This window comes from Cervus elaphus, chromosome 5 (genome assembly GCF_910594005.1).
Source record: "Cervus elaphus chromosome 5, mCerEla1.1, whole genome shotgun sequence".
Classification (NCBI taxonomy): domain Eukaryota; kingdom Metazoa; phylum Chordata; class Mammalia; order Artiodactyla; family Cervidae; genus Cervus; species Cervus elaphus.
In genome coordinates this window covers 9,242,931-9,254,806 of record NC_057819.1, presented here as the reverse complement: position 1 = coordinate 9,254,806, position 11,876 = coordinate 9,242,931, and the positions used below count along the sequence as shown (strand labels likewise).

The 11,876-nt window shown below is 53.7% G+C and overlaps 1 protein-coding gene across 1 annotated transcript; it reads left to right on the top strand.

Annotated features, from left to right (window-relative positions):
* Positions 1-81: 81 nt before the first annotated feature.
* On the top strand, positions 82-11,115 carry MMAB (metabolism of cobalamin associated B). The gene is made up of 9 exons (XM_043901565.1): positions 82-263; positions 1,761-1,822; positions 2,442-2,535; positions 4,786-4,843; positions 7,297-7,369; positions 7,608-7,705; positions 8,254-8,318; positions 10,042-10,101; positions 10,717-11,115. The coding sequence occupies exons 1-9, from the start codon at positions 148-150 to the stop codon at positions 10,814-10,816; spliced, it is 726 nt and encodes a 241-aa protein (XP_043757500.1). The 5' UTR covers positions 82-147; the 3' UTR covers positions 10,817-11,115.
* The last annotated feature ends 761 nt before the right edge of the window (positions 11,116-11,876 follow it).

Below are 11,876 nucleotides of genomic sequence, written 5' to 3'. Positions count from 1 at the left end.
GTCCCTGGGAGTGTCCCGCCCTGGGGAGAGAGGCACGGACCAATAGAAGACGGCGGCTGAGCGGTGGCGCGGCCGGCGGTAGGTGGAGTCACCTCGGAACCTGGACGGGAAGCTGGCGGGGTCAGCCCTTGATAACAGGCCTGGGGCATGGCTGTGTGGGGCCCGGGAGGTCGCCTTGGCTCGCTCGGGTGCCTTGGAGCCCGCAAGCTATTGTGTCCCCGTTTCCAGAGCCGCGGCCCCCAGGGCGTGGAAGACGGGGACAGGTGAGTACCTGGTTAACTCAGACACCTGACCTGAGTTGTTGTCGGTGTTTACGTCACACCACTGGGAGGTCACCGCAGCAATCGCCAGGTGATTTAATCCTCTTTAATTCTGACTTCACCATGGCAACGTGGGCTCCGGGGAAACCAGAGACCAAGATTTCTTAGCACGAGACAAGTCCAAACGAAACCCAGCATCCATCAGGACCGGGCATAGCCCACGTGAACCAAGAGGGTCGTCTTGCCTGACCTCACAATCAGGAGGTGTCCTCAATTCGGATCTTAACCTGTCTGCAAAGAAGTCAAGACACAGAGAGACACCAGCGTGATGTAAAGATGGCTCTCATCACATACCTTGAAACTTGCACCCCATCCCGGACCTCAGAACCTGACTTAGTACTGGATTAATATGTTTTATAGATCCGGTAATTCAACCTCTGAATAACCTTTTAATGTCACATTTTAATGTTGAAGTCTGTATTAAAGGTGTTGCTATTTGAAAATGCCTGTTTTTGAACCCTATTTTGGCAATTCTCCATTTCAGAGTATACTTGAAACTTCATAGTATGAAGGGTTTTTTTTTTTTCCCCTTTCAAGAGCCCTTGGCTTGGGACTTCCCTTGTTTTCCAGTGAAAGTGAAAGTCACTCAGTCATGTCTGACTCTTTGTGACCCCATGGACTATGCAGTCCATGGAATTCTCCAGGCCAGACTAATGGAGTGGGTAGCCTTTCCCTTCTCCAAGGGATCTTCCCAACCCTGGGATTGAACCCAGGTCTCCGGCATTGCAGGCGGATTCTTTACCAGTAGCTGAGACCAATCTCCCAATGCAGGGGGCCTGGGTTCCATCCCTCGATCCCACATGCTGCAACTAAAGATTCCACATGCTACAATGAAGATTTTAAGAAACCACATGCCCAACTAAAGATCCAGTGCAGCCAAATAAATAAAAGTAAATATTTTTTAAAAAGAGAGTTCCTGGCTTGGTAGAATAGAAGTGATGGTTTGGGGTTGTGGAATAAGTCTTGGGCCAGAATCCAGCCCTACTACTTCTTCCCTAGGTGACCTAGAAAGGTGAGTCTCATCCTGTGAGCTACAGATTCCTCAAACATAAAATGAACATCATAGATAGTGCCTCCCTTTGGGGCTTGGGAAGATTCCAGGGATAATACCAGGAGATAATGCCAGTAACTCACTTAGCACAGTGCAGAGACTAGGAAAGTGATCAATAAATTCTTTCAGCAAATATTTATTGAGTGTCTGCATTAAGCAATGTAGTACATCAGCTACTCTGCAGGTACAGGTGTGACAAGACACAGAACTGGCCCACAAAGGGCTTAAAACTAAGAGGAACAGAGGGGAAAGATTTCAAGAGATCCAAGCTGAAGGGGTAAGTTCTCACACTAAGGGTACAGGTAGCAAAGTCACCCACTGAAGAAGGTGTCTCACTGGATATGCCATCCATCCTCACTCACCCTCTTTTGATGTGTATTTCTCCTTAGGACACAGCCTTCCTTGAAGACTCCCAAGGTCCCCAAGATCTACACCAAAACAGGAGACAAAGGTAAAGTGGGGACAGGTGAAAAAATGCAGAGTAAGAGATGGCAGCTTCTGTCTTAAAGTTCTTCCATATTCTTTGCAGACATTAAAAAGTATGCGACAGATCTCAGTAGGCATCACCCAAGCGTGATGCGAAACGAAAGATGCCTAAGATAAATTAAATGACAAAAGCAAGTTGCAGAACAATCCAGAGCTGGGATACATTGGATGAAAGTGTGTGTGTGTTTATATGTGTGTTCAGAAAGGCAGTGTGAAAGGTTACACCTTGGACTGTTACCTGGGAGAGAGATTGAATAGTGAGAGAGAGGAATGAACAGGCAGGCTTTCATTGTTTGCTGTACATACTTTTATCCTATCCTGTTGTCTTTTGTAATGAGCATATATTGTTTTGATAATTTAAAATCTGTCAGAACAGGGTACTTCCCTGGTGGTTCAGTGGCTAAGACTGCACTCTCAATGCAGGGGGCCTGGGTCCAATCCCTGATCAGGGAACTAGATCCCACATGCTGCAACTGACTCAGTGCCGCCAAATAAATCAATAAATATTGGGGGGGGGGAGGGAGTATATCAAGGTAAAAAAAAAAACAAACTCTTTAATTTGGGAAGCAAAATATTTTTCACAGGATTTTCTAGCACCTTCACTGGAGAAAGAAGACCCAAAGACGACCAGGTGTTTGAAGCCGTGGGAACTACAGATGAGTTAAGCTCAGCCATCGGGTAAGGCTGAACTTGAGGTTGGGTGTGAGTGGGTCATTAGCAGGCGTGACTGAGGTGCGGCCCTCCAGAGCCAGTCCCGGAGGCTGCTTGCCCTCAAAGCACCTTCCTCAGCCTGGAGGCACAGGGGCAGCCAGTCAGCTCCACTAGACTGCGGGCTGCGGATGCCCTTCACCCTTCCCGTTGGCTCATGTGCTGCCTTCTGTCCCTGTGTGTCCCCGGGCTGTGTGCCCCTGCCTCACCCTTCCCTCCCTGCTCCCTCACTGTGCTCATGACTTAGAAGGTGGACTTGGGGAAGTCGTCAGGATCGGCCAGGCCTTGCTGGGGTAATGGTGCCCACATCTCGTGACTTACCACCACCAAAGGGATATTTCATCCTCTTACTTCAAGCCCATCCTGGGTTGGGTGTGTTTCTCTGCATGGCCTTCGCTCTGGGACTCAGGCTGGCAGGACAGCTTCTGTCTGGAACACGATTACTGGCGTTGGCCAGTAATCACGGCAGAGGGAAGAGAGGTCAAGGCAATGCCCATGCGGGCTCTTAAGGCTTCCACGAAGTGATGTGCCATCTCTGCTCATGTTTCACTGGCCAGAGCCAGGCATGTGGACATACCTGCCAGTGGCAGGGGGGGGAGGGGCAGCAAATACTAGAGAACAAAGTACAAGCCACTCTGGAGGCTGTTGGCAGTGTGAGCTGTTGTTACTGTCAGTGCTTGTTCTTGAGCTCTGGTGTGGCCTTGGGGGTGAAGGTCATGGTAGTCAGATGGACCTGGGTTCAAATTCTCTCACACTTCCGACGGGCTGTGTGACTTCAGGCTGATCACCTGGTCTTTCTGAGCCTCAGTTTCTTGTTCTGTCAAATGATCATAGTATGAAGGACTTCCCTGGTGGCTCAGATGGTAAAGAGTCTGCCTGCAATACAGAAGCCCCAGGTTCAACCCCTGGGTTGGGGAGAGCCCCTGGAGAAGGAAGTGGCAACCCATTCCAGTATTCTTGCCTGGAGAATTCCATGGACAGAGGAGCCTGGCCGGCTACAGTCCATGGAGTCACAAAGAGTCAGACAAGACTGAGCGAGTTTCACTTATCATACATTTCAAAGGCAACAGTAGAAATCAATGCTGCTGCTGCTGCTAAGTCGCTTCAGTCGTGTTCGACTCTGTGCGACCCCATAGACGGCAGCTCACCAGGCTCCCCCATCCCTGGGGGATGGCAAGAACACTGGAGTGGGTTGCCATTTCCTTCTCCAAGAAATCAATGACGTGGGTTCAAATTCTGTCACACTGCCGACTGGCTGTGTGACTTTAGGCAAATCACCTGGCCTCTCTGAGCCTGTTTTCTGTTCTGTCAAATGATCATAGTAAAAGTATCCAATCTCAGTGGTTTCTTGTGAGGATGGAATGAGAGAATTCCATGTTCCCCGCTTAGTGCCAGGTAGCTAGCACTAATTGTAATGCTTGCTATTATTATTATCATCATTATTATTAATTATTAAGAGCTACTTGTTCAGGGCTGTCAGTTCTCAATGACAAGCCTGACTAAATAAGGTTTTCAGGATGGATAATGGGAGGTGGAACTAGACTGCCAGCAGAGTAGAGGGCAGACCTCTTGGTGTGTGTGGGAAGAGTGTGGGAAAGGAGAGGTAGACACAAGATGAAGCAGGCAGAGGGCCGGGAAGCAGGTTCTAGCATCACTGGTTGTTTGGAATTAGCCAATCAGCAGCCCATCATCCCTCAGGTGACGTGGGTCAGGGACCCGGCCAAAACTCAGCTGTGGATTCTGCTGCCTGTGTCACCTCTGTTCATATGGATCACCTAGGCCTGGTCAGAGGGCACTGAGAGAAGAGTTGTTGACTGGATGAGTGATATGAAAAACAAATACCCCCAATCATATGTAAGGTTATGATGTTTTAAAAACATTGTCGTCAACAACAACAAAAAAAACCCTTTCTTGTGATAGCTCAGTTAGCAAAATGGTCTGTCAGCTGAGAAGGTGTTACCTTCCAGCAAGACAGGGCTTCCCTGGTGGCTCAGATGATAAAGTATCTGCCTGCAGCGTGAGAGACCTGGGTTTGATCCCTAGATGGGGAAGATCCCCTGGAGAAGGGAATCTCTACCCACTCCAGTATTCTTGCCTGGAGAATTCCATGGACAGAGCAGCCTGGTGAGCTACAGATCTGAAAGATGGAGCAACTAACACTCAAGACGGGGCCTAGGGATGTTATATTCAAGGCAAATTCTTTTTCCATTTTCCTCGTAGGTTTGCTATGGAATTAATTGCAGAAAAGGGCCACCCGTTTGTGGAAGAGCTTCAGAAAGTGAGTAACATTGTCTTACCGGGAGCTGGGAATTTTCCACCCGAGGCCTGGTGGCCGTAACTGGAATTGTCATCTGACCATCACTTCCTCTCTGTGTCACCTGGGACTAGTCACTTTCCCTCTGTGAGCCTCAGTTTCTTCATCTGTAAGATGGGAACACACAGAGATCACCCTCCCTCACAGGTGACTGAGGAGGCTTTCTCTCAGAGAGGGAAATGTGAGGTCAGTGGTCTCAGCCCAGGACATGGGGCAATGTCCAGAGATGTTTTTGGTCGTCACAACTGGAGGTGGAAGTGCTGTTGGGGTCTGGTGGGTAGAGGCAGAGAAGCAGCTAAATGTCCTACAACGCACAGGACACCCCCGACCCCGCCCCCCCCGCCCCCACCCCAGAGGATAACCTGGGCCAAAGTGTCAGTGGCTGTGAGGTTGAGAAACCCGGGAGGCCCAGCTGCGGGGAACCCTTGGTTGGGGGATAGTAGGGTTCTTAGAATGACGGCTCTGTTCCTTAAGAGGCAGCCAGGCTTTGGCCCTCAGAGAGGACTTCAGAAATGGAGGCAGGGCTGCCACCCCTAGAGCACAAAGGACACACCCCAGGCTTCAGTCTACATGCTGACCTGAGTCTGCTGGCCCCTGGGGGGTCAGCCCTCAGCCCGCTTCGGTCCTCCAGGCCAGACTGGAGCACGCAGGGGCCCCTGGGAGCTGACGCAGGGCAGTGAGGGGCTGCCCAAGGTTGGGAGGCATAAACAGCTGGAACATTCTATGAATGCGGCACTTCCTGTGTGAGGGAGACTGGTCTTCAGCCTCATCATGAGGAATGGTTGGCGCCCACAGCAGTCGTTTCTGGTCTGCTGTGCCCACCTCTGAGCAGGGTTTGCCTGGGGGCAGGGGGGTGCAATGACACAATGAGCCCCCCTTACTTTAGGCTGCATACTTTGAGTGACAGTTTCAACATCATCTTCTCCAAGGCTGTTCAGGCCACCCCCGCCTCCAACTGTGCCTCTCCCAGGCTCCCACAGTTCCTGTGCTTCTGGTCGAAAGTGAAAGTGTTAGTCGCTCAGTCGTTTCTGACTCTTTGCGACCTCATTGACTGTAGCCCACCAGCCTCCACCGTCCATGGGATCTTCCAGTCAAGAAAACTGGAGTGGGTTGTCAGTTCCTTCTCCAGAGGATCCTCCCAACTCAGGGATCTTCCCAACCCAGGGATCGAACCCAGGTCTCCCACATTGCAGGCAGACACTTTACCATCTGAGCTACCACAGATAGGAATCACCAGGCATATGGCCTGGGTTCCCCAAGGATGTGGACTGTGACTTGTTCTCCTAGGTTGCTCCGGGGCCTGTAGAAGGCCAGGCAGCCTGTTCCCAGCTCTCCCTGCAGAAGTCCATGAGGTGGAGGCCAGCTTTCACATCTTACAGAGGACAAAAGTGAGGCTCAGGCCGAGGCCCCGCAGCCAGGAATCCCAGCGGGGCTAGGATCCAATTCCCAGGTGGCGGTCACCTCTCTCCAGCCCCAGGGCGAACACTGCAGGTGGCCAGCCGCGGGGTGGGACTGTGAGGTCACTTTCAGCCGGAAGCCATGGAGATGCCACATGGTCACATAACTCAAGCAGAGTCTGCGGCCTGGTGGCCCAAGGAGCTCTGTCCTGCTTCCAGCACATTGCCATGGTGGCCTTCTCATCAGAGGGCAGATCTGTCCTGTCCAGTTTAAAAAGCACTGTCAGGCTTACCTGGTGGCTCAGTGGTAAAAAATCTGCCTGCCGATGCCAGAGACACAGGTTCGATCCCTGATCCAGGAAGATGCCACATGCCGCAGAGTGACTAAGCCCATGCACCACAACTTATTGAGCCTGCGTTCTAGAGCCTGTGTGCCACAACTACTGAAACCCGAGCCCTAGAGCCCAAGCTCCGCAACAAGAGAAGCCACGGCAATGAGAAGCCCAGACCCTGCCACTAGAGGGTAGCCCCCACTCGCCACAACTGGAGAAAAGCCCACTCAGCAGCAAAGATCCAGTGCAGCCAAAAATAAATTATTGAAAAAGAAGGATATAGATAAAATAAAAAGCACTGCCACCTTGGGTCTCTCAGCCCAGGTGTTATAGGTTAGAAAACCAAGGCCGTTAGGTTAGAGAAAAGAAAAAGACCTCACAGGGCCCCTGCATATGGGAGAGGAGGGTCGGGCGAGAGGATTCTCCTAACCACCCCGGGGCCCTTAACACTCACCGTCTGTATCACCCAGATGTCCCCAAGGGAACCAGGTCCCCTGCCAACCAGGGCAGATGTTCTGCGGGTTCAGACAGCTTGCTAACAGCCTTTAGATGCCGGCTCCTTAGCAGCCTGAGGATCTGAGGGCTCTGGTCCAGAGCCCCAGCTCCCCAGGTCCTGTGCATGGACGCAGGGGACCTCGCATGGCCTGCTTGACAAGATTCTGAACCGCGCCTTCCTTTCCTCCCCCAGATCCAGTGCTCCCTGCAGGACGTCGGCTCTGCCCTGGCGACTCCGCGCTCCTCAGCCAGGGAGGCTCACTTAAGTAAATCTCTCCCTAAATGCACTGGGTGTGTGCTCAGAGGGCCCTGTGGAGGCCTGGGGAACCCTCTCCTGGGGGGCACCTGGGACCCCTGTCAGCCTGGCCTTGCAGCCTGAGAGGGAAGGTGCCTCTGAGCCAGTGGAGTGGTTTGCGGGGCACCTGGATGGAAAGAGACCAGGGCGGGCTCCTTGTGATCCCAGGGCCATGGCCTCACGCAGTGCTGGTCTCCTTGGCTCCGCAGAACATGCCACGTTCGAGGCGGGGCCTGTCCTGGAGCTGGAGCAGTGGATCGACAGATACTCTGGCCAGCTGCCTCCACTCACCGCTTTCATCCTGCCTGTAGGTACCCGGCTGCCTCAGCCTGTAGGGTGGCGGCGGGTGCGTGTATTGACCCCAACACACCGGCAGTGATAAAGTCCCCCTCTTTAATGTGTAACGGTGACAGAAGCTGTCCCCCAGCCCCCAAGTCCCCTCCAGACCCTCACTGGTCCCATTCCCATCCCTGCCTGCCTTAGACGGTGGGTACCCAGAGGCTTCCCTTGAGGCTCAGACAGTAAAGAATCTGCCTGCGGTGCAGGAGACCCGGGTTCAATCCCTGGGTTGGGAAGATCCCCTGGAGAAGGGCATGGCAACCCCATATTCTTGCCTGGAGAATCCCATGGACAGAGGAGCCTGGCGGGCCACAGTCCATGGGGTCATAAAGAGTCAGACACGACTGAGTGACAACACCCGGAGACTACGCCCCAGTAGGGCCCCTGGAGGCAGAACACTGCCCTGGGTTGTGGTGAGCCTGCATGCCCATCAGTCCATCTGAGCTCCCTGTCTGTAGTGGGCAACCCCCAACCCCCTCAACCCCACCCCAGCCAACACCCGCTTTCTGCTTTCAGTCAGGAGGCAAGAGCAGCTCCGCACTGCACTTCTGTCGGGCCGTATGTCGCCGAGCCGAGAGACGGTACGGGGCCCCCGGGAGCGGGGCCTCTGTGGGGGGGACAGCTCCAGCAACAGCGGGGCGGGGGAGGCCCAGCAGGTCTAGTTGATTAATCATAATGATAATACCACTCAGGTGGTGTGAAATTCAGATACGTCTTCAGTGAAGGCTCCCCGTTCTTCAGGTTAACTTAAACAGATCGAAAAGCTCGACAGCATGATGACAGCTGTGATGGAGGGTGCTTGGCCCCAGGGTGACCCAGCCTGCAGCTGGGCATGGGGGCGCAGTAGTGAGTGGGGGAGAATGGTGGACAGAGTGTCCAGGGCAAGGGGACAGCAAGGGCAGAGGAGCAGTCTGCGCTGAACGCACAGAAAGGAGGCCGGAGGTCTGGTCCAGAGTGAGGGGCGTGGGGCACAGTGAGGCCGGAGGCTGAGCCCAGGCCAGGCCAGGCAGAGCCTCCTGCACCCAAGGGCTCTGCCTTTATCCTGAAAGCTGATGACTGGCTCTAGGCCATGGGGTGACTACTGGGTGCTGGGTGGAGAAGGGCCCAGACCAGCCAGCCACCAGCTGCCCCTGTCCCCAAGTTCAGAGTCGGAGAGGAGGGAACCTCCCAGAAGCTGCTGACAGCCTTATCAAGGAAACATTAAAAGAGCAATTGCAGGGACTTCCCTGAGGGTCCAGTGGCTAAGACTCCACATTCCCAACGCAGGGGGCCCGGGTTCGATTCCGGGTCAGGGAACTAGATCCCACATGCCGCAACTAAGAGTTCACATGCCACTACTAAAAAGATCCTACCTGCCACAAGTTACGACCCAGGGCAGCAAAATAAATAAATACTAAAAAAAAAAAAAGGATCCTACATGCCGCAACAAAGATCCCATCCAAAACCCAGCACAGTCAAATAAATATTGAAATAAATAAAAGAGTGATTGTGCAAAATCTCCATTTAACACGATTCATAAGCCAGGCTGCCACTCAGCTTTACAGAAAAACGACAATAAAGCGTCTGTATACAACAGACGAGGCCGTGCTGGGCGCTTTGTATTCATTATTTCATTGATTCCTTGTGGTAAGCTTGGAAGAGAGGTGGTGGCAGTCCCCACTCTGCCGGGGTCAGGAAATTGGGGCTCAGAGGTGACACCGTGGCCAGGGTCCCCTGGGTGGTCCATGGCAGAGTTCAGACTGGAACCCCAGGTGTGTCTGCTCCAAACCTGAGCTCTGTCCACGGCCCCGTGTCATGAAGGTTTCACTTCTCATGAAAGACTCTTGGACCCAAGTGGTTCGTAAAGGGACTCTGGGTCACAGAAGAGCTTCAGCTTCAGAGGGAAAAAAAAGAGTCATTTGCACAGAGCCATCCACATCAGCAGTGCTCATAGTAGCAAAAACGTGGAGACAGTCCAAAGAAAGGTCCAACAATGGGGGCTGGCCGAGCAGAGGAGGGTCCTCAGGACACCAAACCCATGCCTGGGTGATGAAGCCCCTGGGGTGGGGACATAAACCTGGGCCTCGGTTTGGGGTGAGCACCTCCCAGCAGGGGTTATGCAGCAGAGGCAACGGGCCCGGAGGGGCTGCCACGTCATTGGCCCTCATCTCCAATGAGCATCTTCTAGAATGTCTGCGCACAGACTGGCGAGGATGCCCGGTCAGGCTGCAGTGGGAGGGAGATGCTGGCTCAGGACACAGCCCTGGGCCCCGAGCGTGTTGAATCCGTAACAACAGTGTGACGCTGTGTTTCCTCCTCTTCTAGCGTGGTGCCTCTTGTCCAGATGGGTGAGACCGATGCAAACGTGGCCAAGTTCTTAAACAGGTACTCAGATGGGATCTGAAGAGCCTGTCGGGAAACGTAGGCACACTGTGGGGAGTAACGACCACGGAACGAGCCTCCCTCATTCATTTGCTTCAGTTGTGTCGAGGTTGAGAAGCCAGTCCTAGGCCCCCCCTCTCCTCAAAGTGAGTTCCTTAGACCAGCAGCTCCAGTATCGCCTGGGTGTCGCTTACACTTGCCAAATCCAGGCCCGGCCCAGCCGGTCCTCTCCAATCAGAATCTGATCTGCGTGTCGCCAGGATCCCCAGGGGACTTGTGTGCACACCCCAGTTTGGGAGGCACCAGCCCTGGTCATCGGAAGGTGCAGAAACCAGGGATGGGGCCCAAAGTCGCCAGCCCCATGAGGCTGGGCAGGGCAGCGGCCTCTTCCTGCGGAAACCGCCCAGCCCTGGCGCCAGAGCGGGTGGCGGGCTCGCATGGAAGCTGGCCTCGCGTGCCATCCATCAAGCCTGGGTTGGCTGAGCACCCGCTGTCCTGCCCGATGCTCCTGGGGGTGTGTGATTGATATTTCCTCCTTGAAGGCTCGTTTAGGGAGGACCCGGTTAGCATTGATCTCTCATTTCAGTCCATTCTGTTTGCCTGCTTCTGCCCCTCCAGACTCAGCGACTATCTCTTCACATTAGCCAGATACACAGCCATGAAGGAAGGGAATCCAGAAAAGATATACAAGAAAAATGACCCGTCGGATCGCACCTGAGACTCTGGGAAAGAATGGAAGTGACAACGGTGAAGGGAAGACTTCGCCCTCACGTCCTGATCCCTGAAAATCTCACCCACAGGGGCCAGAAGCTGGTCTTCCATCCAGACCCGGCTTCCTGTCACAGCCCTGCCACTTCCTTTGGGAGCTGTGGTTGGTGGAGAATCCTACCCTCTTCCCCTGGATTCTCCTTGGTCTTCCAGGAAATGGGAATGAACTCGCTGCTGCAGGAAAGAAAAAGTGATTGCTTCATTGAGGAACCAAGCAGAAAAAAAGAATAAAAGTGGGAACGGCGTGCACCGTGTGTGTGTGTGTGTGTGTGTGTGAGACAGAGCACGAGGCCTTCCACTGGCAACTCTGGCTGTCTGAGGATTTGGAATGGTACCAGAGGCCCTTGGAAATGTAATTGTGATTTACCTGTGCCAAAGGGGCTTTAAATGTCACATTTATAAAGGGGAAGGCAGACAGGATTTGGAGTTTAGTCACCTCAGAGCCACTCATCACAGGCGGAGGATGGCAGCAGACTGGCAGGTGAGGCCTTGGAAACACTTGGACTTGAAGTGTGTGCGTGGCGGGGGGTGCGGCCTGGGGAATCCTCTCTCAAGGAGAGTCTCCCTCCATTGGGGCCAGAGGCCCCTGCAAGAGAGGGACACTGCCGCTTTGAGGGGGGCCTGTCCTGCCTGGGGCAGCAGTGTCCAGGGGCCAGAGGTGGAGTGCCTTCAGCTTCAGAGAATAAGCTCTTAGGGTTCCAGCGAGGCTGATACAGACCAGACCAACTTCTCTGATATTGCACTTGGCTGGTTTATGCCTCTGAGATCCAGACCACGGCTGTATTTTATTTCAGTTGTCACCGCGGCTCCCACCCGCTATGAAGCAACACTGCCCGCGCCAGCTGTGTCCTTGGGAAGGGAGATATTTATGAAGGGCGAGGCAGCAGCCCTGAGATCCTGAAGGTTCCACACCTCTAATTGCAGGAAACGAGTTGGGCGGGGGTGGGGACCGGCTCTCACAGGCAGGGCGGAAAGGTCCAGTGAACTCCATCCGGCCATCGGTCATTAGC